General features: G+C 40.4%; 1 protein-coding gene and 1 long non-coding RNA gene across 3 annotated transcripts; one reads left to right on the forward strand and one right to left on the reverse strand.

Moving 5' to 3' along the window:
- Window positions 1-8,344: 8,344 nt before the first annotated feature.
- Window positions 8,345-12,577, reverse strand: LOC146705861 (uncharacterized). 2 transcript variants are annotated; one of them, XR_014921419.1, is made up of 5 exons: window positions 12,249-12,577; window positions 11,483-11,548; window positions 10,974-11,132; window positions 10,429-10,521; window positions 8,345-10,131 (listed from the first exon to the last, which is right to left on the reverse strand). It is a non-coding gene; the product is annotated as an uncharacterized LOC146705861 (long non-coding RNA). The 2 variants fall into 2 exon arrangements; XR_014921418.1 differs by lacking the exon at window positions 12,249-12,577 and having other exon boundaries at window positions 11,483-12,239.
- A 5,177-nt stretch (window positions 12,578-17,754) lies between these two features.
- Window positions 17,755-19,300, forward strand: LOC146705862 (ATP-dependent RNA helicase DDX54-like). Its single transcript, XM_085465223.1, has 4 exons — window positions 17,755-18,534; window positions 18,625-18,738; window positions 18,828-18,938; window positions 19,054-19,300. The coding sequence occupies exons 1-4, from the start codon at window positions 18,341-18,343 to the stop codon at window positions 19,064-19,066; spliced, it is 432 nt and encodes a 143-aa protein (XP_085321349.1). The 5' UTR covers window positions 17,755-18,340; the 3' UTR covers window positions 19,067-19,300.
- Window positions 19,301-24,232: the final 4,932 nt, after the last annotated feature.

The raw sequence follows: 24,232 nt of genomic DNA on the forward strand, positions 1-24,232 counted from the left end.
CTATATGTTCTTGAGTGTATTAGTTTGCCAGCAGCACGAACATGTACTAGTGTCAATAATAATAGTACGGTGGATTAGAAAACCTGCTCACAAGTTGAATAAACACCCAGGATTGTTTCATCATTTTCATTCAAAACCAATATTTGAGTCAAAATGAGAAAGTTGTTTGTGCTGTCTGATGAAGAAGAAGCAAAATAAAGTGCAGTTTTGATGTAGATGATGTTGTATACAAACTAGAAGAGGAAGATAGTAGGATCTCTGTATCATGCTTTGTCACTTTGTACCATGTAATTCTTTCTATTTCCACCAGGGGGTGTTTTCAGAAGTGGTAGGTGGTAAAAGAAGAGGTCAGCAGGAAGATGGCGAAGAGCGACCAAAGACCAAGAAAAAGAGGCAGTCAGGCAAAGATGAAGAGTATTATATCCCTTACAGACCTAAAGACTTTGACTCTGAGAGAGGGTGAGGCATTAAACTGTTGCATCTGTTTCTTTAAAAAATGTGAATGGCTTTGTGTTTTATGCTGTTTTGTCCTGTGTTATGCGTCGACAGGTTGAGTCTCGGTGGAGAGGGCAGTGCTTTTGAACAGCAGGCCTCTTCAGCTGTCCTTGATCTCATGGGAGATGAAGGCGATCGCCTTAACCAGCAGAAGAAAATGATGAAATGGTACAAATTTCCCTATGTTTGACTCAGTATCCACCAAATGGTCATTTCAAACTATAATTTAAAGTCTTTTTTCCCCCTTCTTTTTTTAGGGACCGTAAGAGGAAGCGTTTTGTGAGAGAAATGGGAAAAGAAGACCAGAAGAAGAAGATCAAAACAGACAGCGGTCAGGTTATCAGTAACAAGAAGAACAGGAAGAACTTGTATCCTTCCAACAAAAAGCTTCTCTGTGTGCTGCTCTCAATGACCCTCTTCTCTACTCCTATGACAATATTAAGCTGTACTGTGAAGATGTTGTATCACTTGACAACATGTCAGTTATGAGGAGTGGAAGAAAAAATACAAGATTGATGATACAGGATCTGGATCAGATGGAGAAACAGGCGGAGGAGGCAGGAAGCCAGCAAGAGGTAGGAAGGCATCAAAATGAATAGCACAAACATGTTAAATATAGACCATCAGCCACCATGTTTTAACTCAACTCTAAAGGTAAATACTTCAAGTCCCTCTTCCAGCCTTGCGAGCTATAACCTCCAACCTCTTTGTTGTGTCGTGCCTCTCCCAGGTCGTGGCCGTGGCCGACGAGGTCCAAACGTACAGAGCTCCGGTGACCACAAAGCACGCTCGGAGCTGAAAACAAAGGATCAGATCATGAAGCAGCGCAAGAAAAAGCAGAAGCACCAGTTCCTGCAGGGCGGGGGGATGAGGAAGCTCCGCTCCAAGAACAAAAAGTGGCTCGGAGAAGTTAAAAAGTCAGGTTTTGGAAGGGGTGGCCATAAGAAAGGCAAGCTGAGGAAGAAACTGTGAGGAGGACAGAGGGTTGATGGTGTGGAGGACATCACGAGGAACTGGGTGATAAGCGTCAGAATCATCTGAGAACATCACCAAAGATTTTCCTGGTGCTTTGTGTGACTGTAGATTAAGGAGAAAATCATTTGTGAATCTTTACACTGCAGAAATGCACGTCACTTCTTCCTTGATGGCCTGCTGAACTCTGCGTTTGCCACAGAGTGATGTTTAATTATGATCCACTAACCTGGATTTACTACTTGTAAGCATGTTGGCTGTCTAATAAAAGTGTTTTGGAGTACTGAAATATGTCTTATCAAAATGGTAAAATACAGATATTAAATATTGTGTGCTTAATTTGCAGTTAGTTTCAAAAATCGTCTCGCCCATCTTTTCTTAAAATAAGAGGTGCTCTATAAAAATGACATTAAATTCTGTAAACGTGCTCTATTTGCAATTATTTATCATTACTGTTGTCCAAGTGGTCTCATTTCAAAGTTGAAAGCGAGCATCGGAACGGGCAAGAAAGGCGACTTTTAATTGACTTTGAATGTGTTGTGGTTACTGATATCAGATGGGCTGGGTTGAGAAACTGGCTTAGAATTCCTCTTGCCTTCAGCATGGCCACGCCCCTCTGACTTCTGCAATCAACAAGGCATTTTTACCCAGGGAAATGTTTATTTCGCTTTTCAGTTTGGACTGTTCTCTGTAAATTCCTGAGGAAATTTGAGAAGATCAGGAGTGTCTGAAAAACGTAAAACAGCCCATCTGTCACCAACAGCAATGCTGCCTTCAAAGTCACTTAAATCACCCTTTTTTTTTCTGGCATGTGATTGGCTGATTAGATATTTGCATTCACAAGCAGCTGAATAGGTTAGTGCAGGGGTCAGCAACCTGCGGCTCTTTAGTCCTTTTAGTGCGGCTCTGCGTGGTTTGGGAAAATAAATTATTTTTTTAAGTAATTAGCTGAAGTGTATTTTATTTATGTTAGTTCTTTTTTAACTTGTAGTTCTAAATTGGAAGATTACTGTGATATTGAAATATAAATATAAAATTATATTCTATTAGTTTTTGAACGCTCAAAATAAGCGTCACACTTGCGGAAGCCGATATACCCGCCGAAACGCCGTGCATTTATCGAGACTTTCAACCCCAGGTAGGCTAATTATCAATCTTCGGATCCACATTATGTCAGCAGCTCCACCGTGAACTATGTTAAAAACAAACACCGCTCACGCCTCACAGATGACAGCTTACAGTCCTGCGTAAAGATGAAAGTGACTTCATACAGCTCCGATTTGCAGACGCTGTGCGCAGAGATTCAGGAGCAGAAGTCCCATTGTAAACATATCACGGCAGACCCAACGATGTTTCCATGAACACGCTTTACAGCTTCTCTTTATTGACCACTTTTCACACACGGTTGCTGTATGCATACAGCCGGTGTTAAAGCTCACAGCCCGACACATACCAACACAACAGCATAGAGAGCACAGACGTTAAGGCGCCGAGGCGTGATCGCGGGTGCCGCTCAGGTGCGTCCGCCTCCCCTGCAGCGGCGCTGCAGACCACGCCCCGCCACACACATTAACCAGGTAAAATACATATTGTCAGGGTTCCTGGGTCGGTGACCCAGTGTTTTCAGTTTTGTCCATGTTCATATATATATATAGCATATAGTAAACAATGAATCTGTAAACGACAGCTGTTGACATTTTTTAAAAATGAATGAAAAAGCATATTTAAATAATCAACATACATGATTTAAATATAAACACACACGTGACAAGAGACAGAACGTGTAGAAGATATATGCAGAAAGAGCTTTCAGTGGTCAGCTGATAACATGATATCTAAAAAATACATAGCTCATTTTCCTGTCTGTTAGTTGGACATGCTAACCTGTTAACAAGCTCCTATATTCACCCATACAGTTTGTAGATCATTTTGCTAAAATAGGTAAAATCTCCACTCTTTCAGGGCACTAATAGGCTAAAGGCATATTACAAAAGGTCATTCATGTATTCACAGATTCTCTGTAGTTATTCTGCTGCTCATTCACCTGTAAAAACCACACCAATCATTATTTCAACAGCCTTTTTATTTTGGAACAAAAGCATTTGACGATATGACTTACAGGACGTTACCAAATTCATGAAGCTATATTTGTGAGTTTATTTATCAATATCAGTTTAATGTAAACAGACTGATGTAGTAATAGACAGTAAAATGTTGGTGCGTGTGTAATATATGAGCGTTTATGTTTCTCTACATGGGTAAAAGTACTCCATGTCGCCCTCTGGTGGTAGCAACCAACTATGAAAAGAATGGATGTTGGATCTTAACTAAATGATAAAAAGTTTTATTACTTTGTATTACTTTCTTTAGTTTGGTAAAATTTACAGTTTTAATCCCGTAAGAAAATTAATCACTATCATAGAGAGGGATATTAGTAATTCGTTTGTTAATAACACTTTGTTTGTGTTTGCTAATGTTTCGACAGGAAAATGGTTTTCTACAAAGTTGTTTCATGTACAGAGTAACACACACACACACACACACACACACACACACACACACACACACACACGTACGTACGTATGACTTTGCCGGTTTCAGCTGAAACAATTTCAGTGTTTCAAACCATGTTCCAGGATTTTTCCTTCACCATTTATGAGGTTTCAAGAAGAGGATAAACGACAGATATGAATGTTTGAAAAAGTTATAGATGAAAAGATGAAAAATACTCAAAGGATAAATTCAATTGGTTTATTGTTTTATGAATAAGTTGAAAAAGAAAAAGTTAAACAAGTAAATAATGAAACAAGGTAAAATGAAGTAAGAACAAAACGTTAACAAGTAAATAATGAAACAAGGTAAAATGAAGTAAGAACAAAACGTTAACAAGTAAATAATGAAACAAGGTAAAATGAAGTAAGAACAAAACGTTAACAAGTAAATAATGAAACAAGGTAAAATGAAGTAAGAACAAAACGTCAACAAGTAAATAATGAAACAAGGTAAAATGAAGTAAGAACAAAACGTTAACAAGTAAATAATGAAACAAGGTAAAATGAAGTAAGAACGAAACGTTAACAAGTAAATAATGAAACAAGGTAAAATGAAGTAAGAACAAAACGTTAACAAGTAAATAATGAAACAAGGTAAAATGAAGCAAGCACAAAAAGTTAAGTAAATAATGAAACAAGGTAAAATGAAGTAAGAACAAAAAGTTAAGTAAATAATGAAACAAGGTAGAGGAGAGAAAACCCCAACAATCCCCTCTGAGCACGCACTAGGCGACAGTGGGGAGGAAAAACTGCCTTTAAATGGGCAGAAACCTCCGGCAGAACCAGGCTCAGGAGGGGACAGTCAACTGCCGGGACTGGTTGGGGAGGTGAACAGAGGTGGAACAAGACGAGGCTACACCTGCTGAGGAAGCAGTAGAGTTCCTCCTCCAGGGCCAGCGGAAGCGTTTGTTCTTCTTTTTCATGCAGTTTTCTACAAGAGCTTTTTTTTCCAGGATGAGGGTTCTCAACTCATCGATGGTTTCTTTGTTTTGTTTCTCAAGCTTCTTGCACGTTTTCTCCACCTCTTCCAACGTTGCTTGTTTTTCTTCAAGCTTTTCCCTGAGCTCTTTGGATGTTTCCTCCTGCATTATCTTGTCCTTGTGCATGTCTGCGTTTCTTTGTTGTACTTCTTTGTACATGTCTTGTAGCTCCTCATTTCTTTTGTGGATATCTTGGAGCGTACGCTGCAGGTCGTCATGTATGTTGTCTTGTTCTTGCTTTTGCGCCTGCATTTCAGTGTGTTTGCGCTTCAAGTTGTTGTATTCCAACAATATCCCCTTAGTGAGCTCGGAGTTGTTTCTCGCCATTTGCTCCATCCTTTTCTGCATGTGCGAGCATTGTTTGTCCAGTTTTTCTTTTTCCCCTTCTAGTTGCTTTTTCTCGTGAAGAAGGTCTTTATTTTGGCGCAGAGTATCATCCACCTTCTCTTTCAGCATTCTGTATTTTTCCTCCGTGACTTTGAGTTTGTGCTCCATGTCTCTTTGCTTTTTCTCCTGTTCTTCCTTCTGTTGGAGGATTTCTTTATTTTTTTTCACAGCTTCATCGAAGTTTGTTTGGAGCAGCCGATTCATTTGGTCCATATATTGGAGATCCCATTCTGTCTTCTCAACAGTAGCTTTGCTGTCTTTAAGCTGGTTGGACATCTCCTTTAGTTCCACGCTCTTTTGCTTGTTTTCCTTAATTAGGAAGACAATCTGCTCTCGGGCTTGTCCAAACTTGATTCCCCAACCCTCATTAATAATATTTATGTCGGGCTGGCGTTTTTGTCTTTCTTCCAGGTTCTTATTTTGCGCTTCCATCTGTCTACACTTCTCCTCCAGTTGACGTTTCTCTTCTTCAATCTGTTGAATTTTATTCTGGAGATGGTAGTTTTCCTTCTTACTGTCATGTAATGCCCTTTGGACGGCTAAGAGGTCATTTGGGGAAATTGGCCGGCCACGACAGGAAGGAGAAGCGGCGTAATCTTTTTGCCTTGGTTGGTGTCTTGTTGGATACATGTTGAAGGTTGTACACGACAACTCTGAAAAGGTTTCCAAAAGTTTCTGTGGTGAACGTGTGAAGGCTGCAAACACAAATGCTGCGAAGACACGAACTAAAAAACTGCTGTGTGTCACCCCTGTTTAAGGACAAACTTCAAAGGATCGTGTAGTGACATCATAACTCCGTGAGCCAATGAGATTGTCATGTGACATTTTGGAATGGGGATATTTTTTTTTAAACCGTTTTCAAATTTAACTTAATATTTGACTGTTTCTTAACTGACCTGTTTAGCTGATTAAGAAATGAATTGAAACGAGCATCACTAACGTTATATAACAGACAACAGAAAAAAACAGTTTTTTTTTCTAAGTAATAGAGGTATAATACATTTTTTAAATTTTTTTTTTAAATTATCCTACTTTTTATAAGAGGGAACATTATTTAAAGAATATGTATTTAATTGGAAAACTCTCTATTCATCTAAAGGCTATAACAAAAAAGGTGAGCTTCCTGCTCAAAAATGAAATGACCAAAATAAATGGAGCATTTCTCTGCAATTACAAAGTCTGTGTAAACAATCTTGGTTTCAAAATAAGGCTAATGCTGGTGAGATGTCATCACAGGTGTAAATATTACTGCAGATGTTACTATGTCAAAGTTTCACAACTGTCTTATGTTTATTTATGTAGGCAAGACCTACTTTTCACTTTTTTGCTTTGCTATATGTTCTTGAGTGTATTAGTTTGCCAGCAGCACGAACATGTACTAGTGTCAATAATAATAGTACGGTGGATTAGAAAACCTGCTCACAAGTTGAATAAACACCCAGGATTGTTTCATCATTTTCATTCAAAACCAATATTTGAGTCAAAATGAGAAAGTTGTTTGTGCTGTCTGATGAAGAAGAAGCAAAATAAAGTGCAGTTTTGATGTAGATGATGTTGTATACAAACTAGAAGAGGAAGATAGTAGGATCTCTGTATCATGCTTTGTCACTTTGTACCATGTAATTCTTTCTATTTCCACCAGGGGGTGTTTTCAGAAGTGGTAGGTGGTAAAAGAAGAGGTCAGCAGGAAGATGGCGAAGAGCGACCAAAGACCAAGAAAAAGAGGCAGTCAGGCAAAGATGAAGAGTATTATATCCCTTACAGACCTAAAGACTTTGACTCTGAGAGAGGGTGAGGCATTAAACTGTTGCATCTGTTTCTTTAAAAAATGTGAATGGCTTTGTGTTTTATGCTGTTTTGTCCTGTGTTATGCGTCGACAGGTTGAGTCTCGGTGGAGAGGGCAGTGCTTTTGAACAGCAGGCCTCTTCAGCTGTCCTTGATCTCATGGGAGATGAAGGCGATCGCCTTAACCAGCAGAAGAAAATGATGAAATGGTACAAATTTCCCTATGTTTGACTCAGTATCCACCAAATGGTCATTTCAAACTATAATTTAAAGTCTTTTTTCCCCCTTCTTTTTTTAGGGACCGTAAGAGGAAGCGTTTTGTGAGAGAAATGGGAAAAGAAGACCAGAAGAAGAAGATCAAAACAGACAGCGGTCAGGTTATCAGTAACAAGAAGAACAGGAAGAACTTGTATCCTTCCAACAAAAAGCTTCTCTGTGTGCTGCTCTCAATGACCCTCTTCTCTACTCCTATGACAATATTAAGCTGTACTGTGAAGATGTTGTATCACTTGACAACATGTCAGTTATGAGGAGTGGAAGAAAAAATACAAGATTGATGATACAGGATCTGGATCAGATGGAGAAACAGGCGGAGGAGGCAGGAAGCCAGCAAGAGGTAGGAAGGCATCAAAATGAATAGCACAAACATGTTAAATATAGACCATCAGCCACCATGTTTTAACTCAACTCTAAAGGTAAATACTTCAAGTCCCTCTTCCAGCCTTGCGAGCTATAACCTCCAACCTCTTTGTTGTGTCGTGCCTCTCCCAGGTCGTGGCCGTGGCCGACGAGGTCCAAACGTACACTCAAAAAAATGAAACGTTGACTTTAATTAAAATTATTTTGTCAACAGGTTCCACGAAATTGAATTATGTTAGTTTAAAGCAAAAATTTTTAGTTCATCTAATTTAAAAAAACTACTTAAGATTAACAAGACATATTTAAGACTAACTAAATCAAGTTATGTTGTATGAACAAAGATGATATATTTTCAGGTTAGATAGTTTAGATTAGTTACTTCAACACATTTCTTATTTGTGGCAGTAAAATGTTAAATTTAAGTTAGATTAATTCAAATATTATATTTTCAGCCACCTTGTGCTTTATTAATTAGTTTTACATAAATCTATTTTGTCAACAGGTTCCACACAAATGAATTAAGTACATCCAACTTATTTTTTAAAATTTCTTTTATTGCCAACACATTCAGTGAGCATTTGTGTAAACCCAGTCCAAAATAAAACACAACAGCTCATTAGGGTTAGTAATTAACAGTATGTAGACAGATGCAACATCAAGACTTTAAATTAAATGTCTGTATCTACCAGAAATAGAAGAGAGAAAAAAAAACGCATTGAAGATCACATAACACATTGATAAGATGACACTTGAGTTATGCACATGTGATGCTAGTAAGGTCTGTGAGTGTTTTTTTCTTTTAGTGTCTAAAATGGATAGCAAAGTTGCTATTTGCAATGATTGCTTAGGGTCAGTCCAGTAACACAATGCCAATGAAGTGCTTTCCTTTAACAATGCAAAGTGAAGTGTCCACCTCAACAGCCACAATTTAAAAAAAATTTATGTAACAACAATAATAATAATAATAATAATAATAATAATAATAATAATAATAAATAGTCCACTGATATTAGCAATCAAAGAAAATTACATCACCATCCCAAATAAAACTTTAACAAAACATGCCAACATTATGGTCTAACAATAAAACAGCTTGTCAGCGTTCAGTTTTTTTGCAACAGCACAGCAGTAACCATTTAACACTCGCCACTGTCAACATTTATTTTACTAGTGTTTGGGCAAAAAACTTCAGATGTAAACATTTTAACATGGAAACAATTGTTCGTCTTTAAAAGTCCACAAAATATACATTCATCCTGCATTCCCAACTTGGATGATCTGATATCCTCGTGTTGGTGTTGTTCCCAGACCATCATGAAAATGTTGTCACATTGTTGTGACGTTATTCTATTCCAAGCCATTCGTGCATTTATGAAATTCCAATGTTGCAAGGACAATATCAATTCTGCTTACTGTTTATTAAAGGGTTACGGTTAGGGTTAGGGTCAGTTGATCGGCGGACAGAGGCGGTTTCACGCAGCTTAAGTACAGTTTTTTGTTTTACGCCGGTTTTTCCCGAAGTCGCAAAAGTATGACGTCACAACATTCTGATTGGTCACTTGCAATGTTGATCCTGGAACAACATTTAGTATGATGATCTGGGAACAACACCAACACGAGGATATCAGATCAACCTCCTAACTTACCCTTATTTTTAGTATGTATTGCAATTACCTTTACAATGCACACAATGTAACACAAACTGAATATGAATATATTTCCACCTCATAACAATATGCCTTGAACGCTAATATACACACCACCCTTCAACATTTCTGGTGCAGTATCATCTCTCAATTAAATCCTTTAAATCTCAATACTTTTGATTGTCTCTTACTAGCCCCCCACAACAGTAAAATCTCTCAAATTGTAGTAGTTTACAAACTTTTCAAAATGTTCTAAATTTCTCTTAAATGTAATTTTCCCGTTATCTGTCATTTACAAATTACCATTTTATTCCCATTCAGCCTCCGAAAAACTTCTGTCCATCTGACAGAACATTCATCATCCAAATTAAAGGTTGGCTTATTCATTCAGTGTATTCTTGAGCAACTGTACCTTGGTCAAGAGTATGCTGACATACAGATGAAGGAAGAGCTTCTGAAGTACTTCAAAGAAAGCTTTCAGTCTTGAGGTTAACTGAGATTCAGTGCATATATCCCACCCATTAAGAGTGCACATGCAGAGGCCAGGTCTTCCAGGTCATGCAGGACACACTAGATGGTTATACCCACATCGGCTGGAGGAGTGCTGGCATCAGCTCTTTCGATGGTAAAGATAGCAAGGGTAATTTGTTCCAGCTCCCTCTGAACAGCTGTAGCTTAGACACAAAAACATAGAAAAATGGCATCCAGTTTTAAAAAAAGAAAGAAAAAGGGCCAAAGCTACCCTTTAATGACGTAAACACAATATTAGGAACATGCACCCCAGTGTGCCACTATTTCAGACTACAGATTCAACGATAAATATAAATAGTTTGGGTATACAAGAAGATTTCCCAAAACATTTAAACAGGTTCCATGCAAATTACAACAACAACAACATTACAACATGCAACAACATTAGTTATTCAAAATTTGGTTTAATACAGATAAAAAACTAAACTAAAATTACCAACCAATTATTCTTTGAAGAGGATGCTTGGGTCTTCATTCAGGTAAAAAGGTAGTGCCCTGAGGACACACTCCCTCCCCTTTTCAATACTTTCCTTCTGTAGAGAGTGGCAGAGATACAGGAAGAGAAAACAGATATACTTTAGGATGACAGAAACTCACATTATACGCAAAATTAATGACATAGCCACTGCACAGATAGACATGTACACAAGACCAACTAATCATCACATGGACATGAATAGTTAACCTGTTGGGCAGGGTTTCCACCACATTATATATGTCCATAATGGAGGTAAAGACAAACTAATACATCATCTTTTTTGCATTCAAAACATAACATAAAAACATTCACTTCTGGTTTAACCTAAATCAAGGGATCAGATTTCACATATGTTTAGGTAATTTAAATTTTCCAACGTTTTGAGTACCAAACTTTGTCTTGCTTAATATAAATGTAAGTGCACTGTGCAGCTACCATACACTAGCTGTTTAAATTTGAAAATGATCTTATTAGCCATAATATTTTGCTACCAACAGAATAACGCACCTGTGTGGCTGGGGCCAAAGTTTGTCTAATTTTCTTCCCTGCAACGCCTCCTTTTTTCTTGAAGACTTTTATGAGCTGGTCACTGGTGTATTGGTCAAGTTGTGTAAAAAGCCTTGGAACATGTGCAGCAGTAGTAATCCTCACATATTCTGCTTCCACCTGAAAATATGTCAACAAACACAACATACTGTACTGTAAATATACATACTATATGTACACATATACAAACTAAAACTAATGTAGTAAGACCTCATTAAAGCTATAATTTTAACACAAACATTTACACAAAATGCTAATGGAGCCATTACAGCTTTTATTGTTATTTATCAAGTTCCAAAAAATATTGATCACAGCTGATCTGAAAAGAATTTCATGCCTCAGGCCCTTGAACTGCAACCTTTACCATGGTTCAGATGTGGAGAAGAAATAACAGGGGCATGGGATGGGTCACAAAAGAAAACTTAACTTATAAAACAGTTTTGTTTTTAAAAGTATAACAGTTCACATACCACATACAAGCTCAGCAATACCACATACACCACATTAGTATAGGAGGGAGCAGGTAAAGGCAGGATCTGAGATTTATAAAGTAAAACAAGAAATTCATTACTTAATTTCAAGAAGCAAATTATTGTTTGAATTACAACTAAATAAAATACTACTCAGAAGAAAAGCAAGAGATTGACACTGCCATGTGCTAACTTTCTATAGAAGCAATTATCACCAGGTCTGTCGACCTCCATTGTCTGTCCACTCATATGTCTTGAATAATTTTATTAAAAAAATTAAGTGTGTACTTTCACAAACTGTAATTTATAACTACATTGATATGTATAACTCCGCTAGGAAACATGCTGTATTTACAGACCATTTTTACATAATACAGATTACTGATAGAGCAGAACAATGGTGTCACAGTGGCTTTCGCCCTTGACTTTTTGGATTTTAAATGTCACTTTATGCTATCCTTGCTATCCTATTCGATATTTCCGACTCTCGGATTACAGAAAAGGAATCCCAAGAAAGCAAATGGAAAAATAACCCCTTGAAAGAATAACCCCATGAACCCCTGTAGCTAATCCCTTAATAAAACAAAAAACAATAAAAATGTTTCTTACACAGTCCACAAAATAAGCATGTCCAGGACCCAGTAAAACTAATGTAAAACAAGCGCACGCAAACGATATAACATGTCTTGTAAGACAAACGCAAAATATAACCATGCTGGACATATAGATACTACACAACATAGTCAAAGAAAAAAAGTGGTCTTACCTCTCAAAGAAACAGCAGCTTGGCGCCAAAACAGCCTTTTTCAGTTAAATTTGAAGTCTTGCGCATGAGCAGGCACAAGCCGTGAAACCTTCTTGTTCTGCGCGGTTTCATTACAACTGTTTTTGCACTACTGCCACCTTGTGGATATACAAGGTATATCGATCCTAATTGACTTAACTTAAATGTTATGCGATCAAGTAACACATTAGTATTATGTACGTTGAATAATAGACACAATTACGTAGACTTGATTAGAAAAACATATGTTAACTTAACAAAAACATATATTTTAAGTAAAATGAAAATAAATAATTAATATACACTGAACAATCCACCTCATTCATTTTTTTGAGTGTACAGAGCTCCGGTGACCACAAAGCACGCTCGGAGCTGAAAACAAAGGATCAGATCATGAAGCAGCGCAAGAAAAAGCAGAAGCACCAGTTCCTGCAGGGCGGGGGGATGAGGAAGCTCCGCTCCAAGAACAAAAAGTGGCTCGGAGAAGTTAAAAAGTCAGGTTTTGGAAGGGGTGGCCATAAGAAAGGCAAGCTGAGGAAGAAACTGTGAGGAGGACAGAGGGTTGATGGTGTGGAGGACATCACGAGGAACTGGGTGATAAGCGTCAGAATCATCTGAGATCATCACCAAAGATTTTCCTGGTGCTTTGTGTGACTGTAGATTAAGGAGAAAATCATTTGTGAATCTTTACACTGCAGAAATGCACGTCACTTCTTCCTTGATGGCCTGCTGAACTCTGCGTTTGCCACAGAGTGATGTTTAATTATGATCCACTAACCTGGATTTACTACTTGTAAGCATGTTGGCAGTCTAATAAAAGTGTTTTGGAGTACTGAAATATGTCTTATCAAGATGGTAAAATACAGATATTAAATATTGTGTGCTTAATTTGCAGTTAGTTTCAAAAATCGTCTCGCCCATCTTTTCTTAAAATAAGAGGTGCTCTATAAAAATGACATTAAATTCTGTAAACGTGCTCTATTTGCAATTATTTATCATTACTGTTGTCCAAGTGGTCTCATTTCAAAGTTGAAAGCGAGCATCGGAACGGGCAAGAAAGGCGACTTTTAATTGACTTTGAATGTGTTGTGGTTACTGATATCAGATGGGCTGGGTTGAGAAACTGGCTTAGAATTCCTCTTGCCTTCAGCATGGCCACGCCCCTCTGACTTCTGCAATCAACAAGGCATTTTTACTCAGGGAAATGTTTATTTCGCTTTTCAGTTTGGACTGTTCTCTGTAAATTCCTGAGAAAATTTGAGAAGATCAGGAGTGTCTGAAAAAAGTAAAACAGCCCATCTGTCACCAACAGCAATGCTGCCTTCAAAGTCACTTAAATCACTCTTTTTTTTTTCTGGCATGTGATTGGCTGATTAGATATTTGCATTCACAAGCAGCTGAATAGGTTAGTGCAGGGGTCAGCAACCTGCGGCTCTTTAGTCCTTTTAGTGCGGCTCTGCGTGGTTTGGGAAAATAAATTATTTTTTTAAGTAATTAGCTGAAGTGTATTTTATTTATGTTAGTTCTTTTTTAACTTGTAGTTCTAAATTGGAAGATTACTGTGATATTGAAATATAAATATAAAATTATATTCTATTAGTTTTTGAACGCTCAAAATAAGCGTCACACTTGCGGAAGCCGATATACCCGCCGAAACGCCGTGCATTTATCGAGACTTTCAACCCCAGGTAGGCTAATTATCAATCTTCGGATCCACATTATGTCAGCAGCTCCACCGTGAACTATGTTAAAAACAAACACCGCTCACGCCTCACAGATGACAGCTTACAGTCCTGCGTAAAGATGAAAGTGACTTCATACAGCTCCGATTTGCAGACGCTGTGCGCAGAGATTCAGGAGCAGAAGTCCCATTGTAAACATATCACGGCAGACCCAACGATGTTTCCATGAACACGCTTTACAGCTTCTCTTTATTGACCACTTTTCACACACGGTTGCTGTATGCATACAGCCGGTGTTAAAGCTCACAGCCCGACACATACCAACACAACAGCATAGAGAGCACAGACGTTAAGGCGCCGAGGCGTGATCGCGGGTGCCGCTCAGGTGCGTCCGCCTCCCCTGCAGCGGCGCTGCAGACCACGCCCCGCCACACACATTAACCAGGTAAAATACATATTGTCAGGGTTCCTGGGTCGGTGACCCAGTGTTTTCAGTTTTGTTCATGTTCATATATATATATAGCATATAGTAAACAATGAATCTGTAAACGACAGCTGTTGACATTTTTTAAAAATGAATGAAAAAGCATATTTAAATAATCAACATACATGATTTAAATATAAACACACACGTGACAAGAGACAGAACGTGTAGAAGATATATGCAGAAAGAGCTTTCAGTGGTCAGCTGATAACATGATATCTAAAAAATACATAGCTCATTTTCCTGTCTGTTAGTTGGACATGCTAACCTGTTAACAAGCTCCTATATTCACCCATACAGTTTGTAGATCATTTTGCTAAAATAGGTAAAATCTCCACTCTTTCAGGGCACTAATAGGCTAAAGGCATATTACAAAAGGTCATTCATGTATTCACAGATTCTCTGTAGTTATTCTGCTGCTCATTCACCTGTAAAAACCACACCAATCATTATTTCAACAGCCTTTTTATTTTGGAACAAAAGCATTTGACGATATGACTTACAGGACGTTACCAAATTCATGAAGCTATATTTGTGAGTTTATTTATCAATATCAGTTTAATGTAAACAGACTGATGTAGTAATAGACAGTAAAATGTTGGTGCGTGTGTAATATATGAGCGTTTATGTTTCTCTACATGGGTAAAAGTACTCCATGTCGCCCTCTGGTGGTAGCAACCAACTATGAAAAGAATGGATGTTGGATCTTAACTAAATGATAAACAGTTTTATTACTTTGTATTACTTTCTTTAGTTTGGTAAAATTTACAGTTTTAATCCCGTAAGAAAATAAATCACTATCATAGAGAGGGATATTAGTAATTCGTTTGTTAATAACACTTTGTTTGTGTTTGCTAATGTTTCGACAGGAAAATGGTTTTCTACAAAGTTGTTTCATGTACAGAGTAACACACACACACACACACACACACACACACACACACACACACACACACACACACACACACACACGTATGACTTTGCCGGTTTCAGCTGAAACAATTTCAGTGTTTCAAACCATGTTCCAGGATTTTTCCTTCACCATTTATGAGGTTTCAAGAAGAAGATAAACGACAGATATGAATGTTTGAAAAAGTTATAGATGAAAAGATGAAAAATACTCAAAGGATAAATTCAATTGGTTTATTGTTTTATGAATAAGTTGAAAAAGAAAAAGTTAAACAAGTAAATAATGAAACAAGGTAAAATGAAGTAAGAACAAAACGTTAACAAGTAAATAATGAAACAAGGTAAAATGAAGTAAGAACAAAACGTTAACAAGTAAATAATGAAACAAGGTAAAATGAAGTAAGAACAAAACGTCAACAAGTAAATAATGAAACAAGGTAAAATGAAGTAAGAACAAAACGTTAAGAAGTAAATAATGAAACAAGGTAAAATGAAGTAAGAACAAAACGTCAACAAGTAAATAATGAAACAAGGTAAAATGAAGTAAGAACAAAACGTTAAGAAGTAAATAATGAAACAAGGTAAAATGAAGTAAGAACAAAACGTTAACAAGTAAATAATGAAACAAGGTAAAATGAAGCAAGCACAAAAAGTTAAGTAAATAATGAAACAAGGTAAAATGAAGTAAGCACAAAAAGTTAAGTAAATAATGAAACAAGGTAGAGGAGAGAAAACCCCAACAATCCCCTCTGAGCACGCACTAGGCGACAGTGGGGAGGAAAAACTGCCTTTAAACGGGCAGAAACCTCCGGCAGAACCAGGCTCAGGAGGGGACAGTCAACTGCCGGGACTGGTTGGGGAGGTGAACAGAGGTGGAGCAAGACGAGGCTACACCTGCTGAGGAAGCAGTAGAGTTCCTCCTCCAGGGCCAGCGGAAGCGTTTGTTCTTCTTTTTCATGCAGTTTTCTACAAGAGCTTTTTTTTCCAGGATGAGGGTTCTCAACTCATCGATGGTTTCTACGTTTTGTTTCTCAAGCTTCTTGCATGTTTTCTCCACCTCTTCCAACGTTGCTTGTTTTTCTTCAAGCTTTTCCCTGAGCTCTTTGGATGTTTCCTCCTGCATTATCTTGTCCTTGTGCATGTCTGCGTTTCTCTGTTGTACTTCTTTGTACATGTCTTGTAGCTCCTCATTTCTTTTGTGGATATCTTGGAGCGTACGCTGCAGGTCGTCATGTATGTTGTCTTGTTCTTGCTTTTGCGCCTGCATTTCAGTGTGTTTGCGCTTCAAGTTGTTGTATTCCAACAATATCCCCTTAGTGAGCTCGGAGTTGTTTCTCGCCATTTGCTCCATCCTTTTCTGCATGTGCGAGCATTGTTTGTCCAGTTTTTCTTTTTCCCCTTCTAGTTGCTTTTTCTCGTGAAGAAGGTCTTTATTTTGGCGCAGAGTATCATCCACCTTCTCTTTCAGCGTTCTGTATTTTTCCTCCGTGACTTTGAGTTTGTGCTCCATGTCTCTTTGCCTTTTCTCCTGTTCTTCCTTCTGTTGGAGGATTTCTTTATTTTTTTTCACAGCTTCATCGAAGTTTGTTTGGAGCAGCCGATTCATTTGGTCCATATATTGGAGATCCCATTCTGTCTTCTCAACAGTAGCTTTGCTGTCTTTAAGCTGGTTGGACATCTCCTTTAGTTCCACGCTCTTTTGCTTGTTTTCCTTAATTAGGAAGACAATCTGCTCTCGGGCTTGTCCAAACTTGATTCCCCAACCCTCATTAATAATATTTATGTCGGGCTGGCGTTTTTGTCTTTCTTCCAGGTTCTTATTTTGCGCTTCCATCTGTCTACACTTCTCCTCCAGTTGAAGTTTCTCTTCTTCAATCTGTTGAATTTTATTCTGGAGATGGTAGTTTTCCTTCTTACTGTCATGTAATGCCCTTTGGACGGCTAAGAGGTCATTTGAGGAAATTGGCCGGCCACGACAGGAAGGAGAAGCGGCGTAATCTTTTTGCCTTGGTTGGTGTCTTGTTGGATACATGTTGAAGGTTGTACACGACAACTCTGAAAAGGTTTCCAAAAGTTTCTGTGGTGAACGCGTGAAGGCTGCAAACACAAATGCTGCGAAGACACGAACTAAAAAACTGCTGTGTGTCACCCCTGTTTAAGGACAAACTTCAAAGGATCGTGTAGTGACATCATAACTCCGTGAGCCAATGAGATTGTCATGTGACATTTTGGAATGGGGATATTTTTTTTTTAAACCGTTTTCAAATTTAACTTAATATTTGACTGTTTCTTAACTGACCTGTTTAGCTGATTAAGAAATGAATTGAAACGAGCATCACTAACGTTATATAACAGACAACAGAAAAAAAACAGTTTTTTTTCTAAGTAATAGAGGTATAATACATTTTTTAAATTTTTTTTTAAATTATCCTACTTTTTATAAGAGGGAACATTATTTAAAGAATATGTATTTAATTGGAAAACTCTCTATTCATCTAAAGGCTATAACAAAAAAGGTGAACTTCCTGCTCAAAAATGAAATGACCAAAATAAATGGAGCATTTCTCTGCAATTACAAACTCTGTGTAAACAATCTTGGTTTCAAAATAAGGCTAATGCTGGTGAGATGTCATCACAGGTGTAAATATTACTGCAGATGTTACTATGTCAAAGTTTCACAACTGTCTTATGTTTATTTATGTAGGCAAGACCTACTTTTCACTTCTTTGCTTTGCTATATGTTCTTGAGTGTATTAGTTTGCCAGCAGCACGAACATGTACTAGTGTCAATAATAATAGTACGGTGGATTAGAAAACCTGCTCACAAGTTGAATAAACACCCAGGATTGTTGCAGAATTTTCATTCAAAACCAATATTTGAGTCAAAATGAGAAAGTTGTTTGTGCTGTCTGATGAAGAAGAAGCAAAATAAAGTGCAGTTTTGATGTAGATGATGTTGTATACAAACTAGAAGAGGAAGATAGTAGGATCTCTGTATCATGCTTTGTCACTTTGTGCCATGTAATTCTTTCTATTTCCACCAGGGGGTGTTTTCAGAGGTGGTAGGTGGTAAAAGAAGAGGTCAGCAGGAAGATGGCGAAGAGCGACCAAAGACCAAGAAAAAGAGGCAGTCAGGCAAAGATGAAGAGTATTATATCCCTTACAGACCTAAAGACTTTGACTCTGAGAGAGGGTGAGGCATTAAACTGTTGCATCTGTTTCTTTAAAAAATGTGAATGGCTTTGTGTTTTATGCTGTTTTGTCCTGTGTTATGCGTCGACAGGTTGAGTCTTGGTGGAGAGGGCAGTGCTTTTGAACAGCAGGCCTCTTCAGCTGTCCTTGATCTCATGGGAGATGAAGGCGATCGCCTTAACCAGCAGAAGAAAATGATGAAATGGTACAAATTTCCCTATGTTTGACTCAGTATCCACCAAATGGTCATTTCAAACTATAATTTAAAGTCTTTTTTCCCCCTTCTTTTTTTAGGGACCGTAAGAGGAAGCGTTTTGTGAGAGAAACGGGAAAAGAAGACCAGAAGAAGAAGATCAAAACAGACAGCGGTCAGGTTATCAGTAACAAGAAGAACAGGAAGAACTTGTATCTTTCCAACAAAAAGCTTCTCTGTGTGCTGCTCTCAATGACTCTCTTCTCTACTCCTATGACAATATTAAGCTGTACTGTGAAGATGTTGTATCACTTGACAACATGTCAGTTATGAGGAGTGAAGGAAAAAATACAAGATTGATGATACAGGATCTGGATCAGATGGAGAAACAGGCGGAGGAGGCAGGAAGCCAGCAAGAGGTAGGAAGGCATCAAAATGAATAGCACAAACATGTTAAATATAGACCATCAGCCACCATGTTTTAACTCAACTCTAAAGGTAAATACTTCAAGTCCCTCTTCCAGCCTTGCGAGCTATAACCTCCAACCTCTTTGTTGTGTCGTGCTTCTCCCAGGTCGTGGCCGTGGCCGACGAGGTCCAAACGTACAGAGCTCCGGTGACCACAAAGCACGCTCGGAGCTGAAAACAAAGGATCAGATCATGAAGCAGCGCAAGAAAAAGCAGAAGCACCAGTTCCTGCAGGGCGGAGGGATGAGGAAGCTCCGCTCCAAGAACAAAAAGTGGCTCGGAGAAGTTAAAAAGTCAGGTTTTGGAAGGGGTGGCCATAAGAAAGGCAAGCTGAGGAAGAAACTGTGAGGAGGACAGAGGGTTGATGGTGTGGAGGACATCACGAGGAACTGGGTGATAAGCGTCAGAATCATCTGAGAACATCACCAAAGATTTTCCTGGTGCTTTGTGTGACTGTAGATTAAGGAGAAAATCATTTGTGAATCTTTACACTGCAGAAATGCACGTCACTTCCTCCTTGATGGCCTGCTGAACTCTGCGTTTGCCACAGAGTTATGTTTAATTATGATCCACTAACCTGTCTAATAAAAGTGTTTTGGAGTACTGAAATATGTCTTATCAAAATGGTAAAATACAGATATTAAATATTGTGTGCTTAATTTGCAGTTAGTTTCAAAAATCGTTCTCTCTCTCTCTCTCATCTGGTAAAAAGTGTTCTAGTAAGCAAAGAAACATAATTCTCTCCTGAAATAGACCATCTTCGAAATCAGTTCCAGTAATTGTTGCAAAAAGTTCTAATACCAATGGATGAAGCAGGCATCAGGAGCGACATGGGAGGCTTCGTATTATCTAGACTGTGACCATCAGCTAACAGGAAGAGAAAGAGGATATGGAGCAAATGCATCACAGCAAGGAAGCAGAAAGTTAAAGCCCCGTTCACACAGGCCTAGAGACTGTTGACCTCCCAGAGAACCTCTGTGCATTCCCAAACGCTGACCAATGAAAACTTTAATTTTAGCACCTTACATATCTTCTGTGTTTCTAGTAGTTTCAGATAAAATGTCTACAACATATTACATTAAACTATTAATGCGATCTTGATAATACCTCATCGAGACATGGCATTCCCCACATAGTGTCTGGCGTCCTCTATGATAATGTTTACCCCATTAATAGAATTAATTGCTTACTGTATGTTGTTGGCAACCTGCTATGTAAAGAAGTCCAATGCAAACAGCCCCTTCTGAACAAAACATATTCTAACTACAGCAGAACTGATTTTAAAATTATTAGTACCATATGTGTCCATGCTTTTTTATCCACATGCTCTCTTGTATAGACAATCTAAAAGCGTGCTATAAAATATCTATAAATACATCATTGTGTTCTCATGAGCTGCATGGTCTTCACTGCAAATGACATTAGGTAAAACAATCAATACCTACAATTTATTGATTTCTCATTGCAGCTCATTAAAGAGTCCTTTGTGCCACTGGGTTTATTAATAACATCTCATTCCTATGAGTTCTTAACAACAGGACTACTGTCACGGTCCGGGGCAGCGGCCGTGTGAAGAGTGGAAAGGAGGACTCAGATGCAGCACTTACTCAGATGTGAAGGTGATTTATTGACAATACTGAACATAAAGTGGAGATGGCAAACAGAACTAAGGATGAACTAAACTGGGAGAAACTACACAAAGGGAGTGGCAAACCTGAACATGAAGGGAGAACAGCAGGGAGAGCACGCAGGGGATTCACGGAGAAATGCAGAGTACGCAGGGTAACACAGAGGATGAACACAGACGACGCGACCAGGAGCAGAGGAAATCACACACTATGTACACAAAGAGACACTGGGAAATCACACACAGGTGGGGGAAACAGCTGGACCTGATTAACCTGACGAGACAGGGGAACACTAACACCAGGGACCAACAGAGGGAGCACAAACCCAGAACCCAGTGTCTAAAATCCCAAACACAAACCATCCCAAAACAGCCATGAATAATAATGAAAGTAATAACAATAAAGAACATAAACATAAAGTCACTGAGTCATGGTCGCAGGACCATGACAGTACCCCCCCCCTCAAGGGCTGGCCCCCGACAGCCACAGAAACACACCACCAGATCCGGGCGGGCGGCAGGGGGCCCAGGACGGAGGGACCGGGCCAAGACCAAAGACGGAGGCCCCAGAGTCCCAAACAAATGTTCACAAAAAAAAAAACTCACAGGGGAGCAGAGTCCAAAACACAGTTCAGGTGGCCGGCCAGGGGCCCGATAACACAGGAGGCCAGGATGGGACAGTTCAGGAGGCCGGCCACGAAGAAGGCCGTGGAGGCGCACAAAAGGTTCAGGAGGCCGGCCGTGCGGAAGGCAACGGCGGCCGCTCAGGTGACGGCGCCTGGCCAGTAGCCTAGCCAGCGGTCCAGAAAACGGCCGTTTAGCTGCAGACCCAAACGAGGCTGGGCCAGGCGAGGCTGAGGGCACGGAAGCCGGGACCGCAGCAGGCGGAGATGATGATGCAGACACGGAGGCTGGACCAGACGAGGATGCAGACACGGAGGCTGGACCAGGCGATGCTGAAGCAGAAGCCGAAGCCGGACCAGGCGTGGATGAAGCTGGAGATGAAACCGGGCCAGGCGTGGATGAAGCCGGGCCAGGCGTGGATGAAGCCGGGCCAGGCGATGAAGAAGCTGTAGCTGAAGCCGGGCCGGGCGAGGACGAAGCTGTAGCTGAAGCTGGGCTAGGCGAAGCTGACGCTGTAGCTGAAGCTGGGAAAGGTGAGGATGAAGCTGGACCAGAATCAGGCGAGGATGGAACTGGGCCAGGCGTGGATGAAGCCGGACCAGGCGTGGATGAAACCGGGCCAGGCGAGGATGAAGCCGGACCAGGCGATGAAGAAGCTGTAGCCGAAGCTGGGCCAGGCGAAGCTGACGCTGTAGCTGAAGCTGGGCCAGGCGAGGATGAAGCTGTAGCCGAAGCTGGACCAGACGAGGCTGAAGCTGGACCAGAACCAGGCGAGGCTGAAGCTTCAGACTGAGGCGTGGCAGTAGCAGGTGGTAGCGCTGCAGGTGATGATACTGCAGGAGGCGGCGCTGCAGCCACAGGTGGAGAAGCAGCCACAGGTGGCCGGACGGGATCCTCGGCCCCCCCAGCCGACGTGGCAGTCAGTGTGGCATGAGGCTGGACGGGCTCCTCGGGCCCCCCAGCGAAAACAGCCGCAGAACCAGTAGGCACGTGGGCCCCCGGCACACATGAAACAAAACCAGTAGGCACGTGGGCCTCTGGCACATATGAAACAAAACCAGTAGGCACGTGGGCCTCCGGCACACATAAGGAGGGCTGCAGCTGCGCAGAGCACTGACCCTGCTCAGGCAGTGACAGCCCGGTGCAGTTCACAGCTGGCATCTTGGCCTCCAGGGGTCCAGAGTAAGCTGAGGGCAGAAACCCAGCCTCTGGGGAAGCCCCGGAGTGAGCAATAGTCTCTAATGTAGCCAGCTTTTGAGGAACAGATCCGTAGTGAAACAGTTTGTCTCCCTGCTCAGAAACAGCGGTGGAAAAACAGTGTGAAAATTGTGGCTTAAGGGAGGCTAATGGTTGAGCTACAGACTGGGAAGCTTGTGGCTGGACACAGAACTGAGCCGGAGAATGGCAATGAAGTCCTGGCTCAGAAGGAGTGGCAGAGACACAGTCTGCCAGTTTTGCAGCGGGTTTGTACACGCCCACTTGGGAAGGATCCGTTACCACGAAGGTAGGTAAGCGATCCATACAGTCTCCCATCCCGCTCTGAATAGCCCCAGAAAACAAAGTCCCGGAAACTGGGGAAAGCAATGCATCCCGCTGACTCACCGCATCGGGCTGCTCGAAAGTGAATGCAGACGGGGGGTGTAGTCCAAGGTCCAAAAGGAGAAACTCCCGCTCCCACGGACATAGCGAGCCTAGAAGCCATGGGAGACCGGTCACCAGACGCTGTAGCCGCCTCTCTATAGGCCCGGGTTTTCCAGCCACAGGTCAATAAGCTCCTGTGTGGCATCGATTAGATTCTCCCGTAGCTCCTTGGACGGGTTAAGCGCTGCTGGGTCCATGTTGTGGTCGCGTCGTACTGTCACGGTCCGGGGCAGCGGCCGTGTGAAGAGTGGAAAGGAGGACTCAGATGCAGCACTTACTCAGATGTGAAGGTGATTTATTGACAATACTGAACATAAAGTGGAGATGGCAAACAGAACTAAGGATGAACTAAACTGGGAGAAACTACACAAAGGGAGTGGCAAACCTGAACATGAAGGGAGAACAGCAGGGAGAGCACGCAGGGGATTCACGGAGAAATGCAGAGTACGCAGGGTAACACAGAGGATGAACACAGACGACGCGACCAGGAGCAGAGGAAATCACACACTATAAGTACACAAAGAGACACTGGGAAATCACACACAGGTGGGGGAAACAGCTGGACCTGATTAACCTGACGAGACAGGGGAACACTAACACCAGGGACCAACAGAGGGAGCACAAACCCAGAACCCAGTGTCTAAAATCCCAAACACAAACCATCCCAAAACAGCCATGAATAATAATGAAAGTAATAACAATAAAGAACATAAACATAAAGTCACTGAGTCATGGTCGCAGGACCATGACAACTACAGAGCTTATCCAAATCTGGAGTAACTCTGACAAGTGTTACGTTATGGGTTCCCAGTGGGAGAACACATTACATCTAGATAACAACTCCCTAATTCAGATTCATACATGTCAAAGTACATGTCAATACTTGTTAGTGTTACTGAATACTAAAGAAAGATACTTGTTCAAAGCAACAGTTAATGGGCAAAGCTGACTACACAGAGTGAAAAAAATAAAATAAAATTCAGCTAAAATTCAGCCTGGTAGAAAATCTAATGCAGTAACAATAGTTCAAGCAATCCTGCAACAACTGCCAGCCATAAAGGCAACATTGAAAAAGTACTGTGAACAGACACCACAGAGTGCACCTTTTAAAAGCATTTATAAGCAGGAGAACTTAAGACTTTTATA

Source organism: Copadichromis virginalis, linkage group LG7, assembly GCF_057382275.1.
Source record: "Copadichromis virginalis isolate Kocher_CV1m ecotype Utaka linkage group LG7, C_Virginalis_male_GT1.1, whole genome shotgun sequence".
Lineage (NCBI taxonomy): Eukaryota > Metazoa > Chordata > Actinopteri > Cichliformes > Cichlidae > Copadichromis > Copadichromis virginalis.

Excerpts from the sequence above, each read along its gene's own strand:
- LOC146705862 (XM_085465223.1), top strand. The coding sequence starts at position 18,341 with ATGCTTTGTCACTTTGTGCCATGTAATTCTTTCTATTTCCACCAGGGG. Across the intron at positions 18,535-18,624 it reads GACTTTGACTCTGAGAGAGG|GTTGAGTCTTGGTGGAGAGG; the intron begins GTGAGGCATTAA and ends ATGCGTCGACAG. Across the intron at positions 18,739-18,827 it reads CAGAAGAAAATGATGAAATG|GGACCGTAAGAGGAAGCGTT; the intron begins GTACAAATTTCC and ends TTCTTTTTTTAG.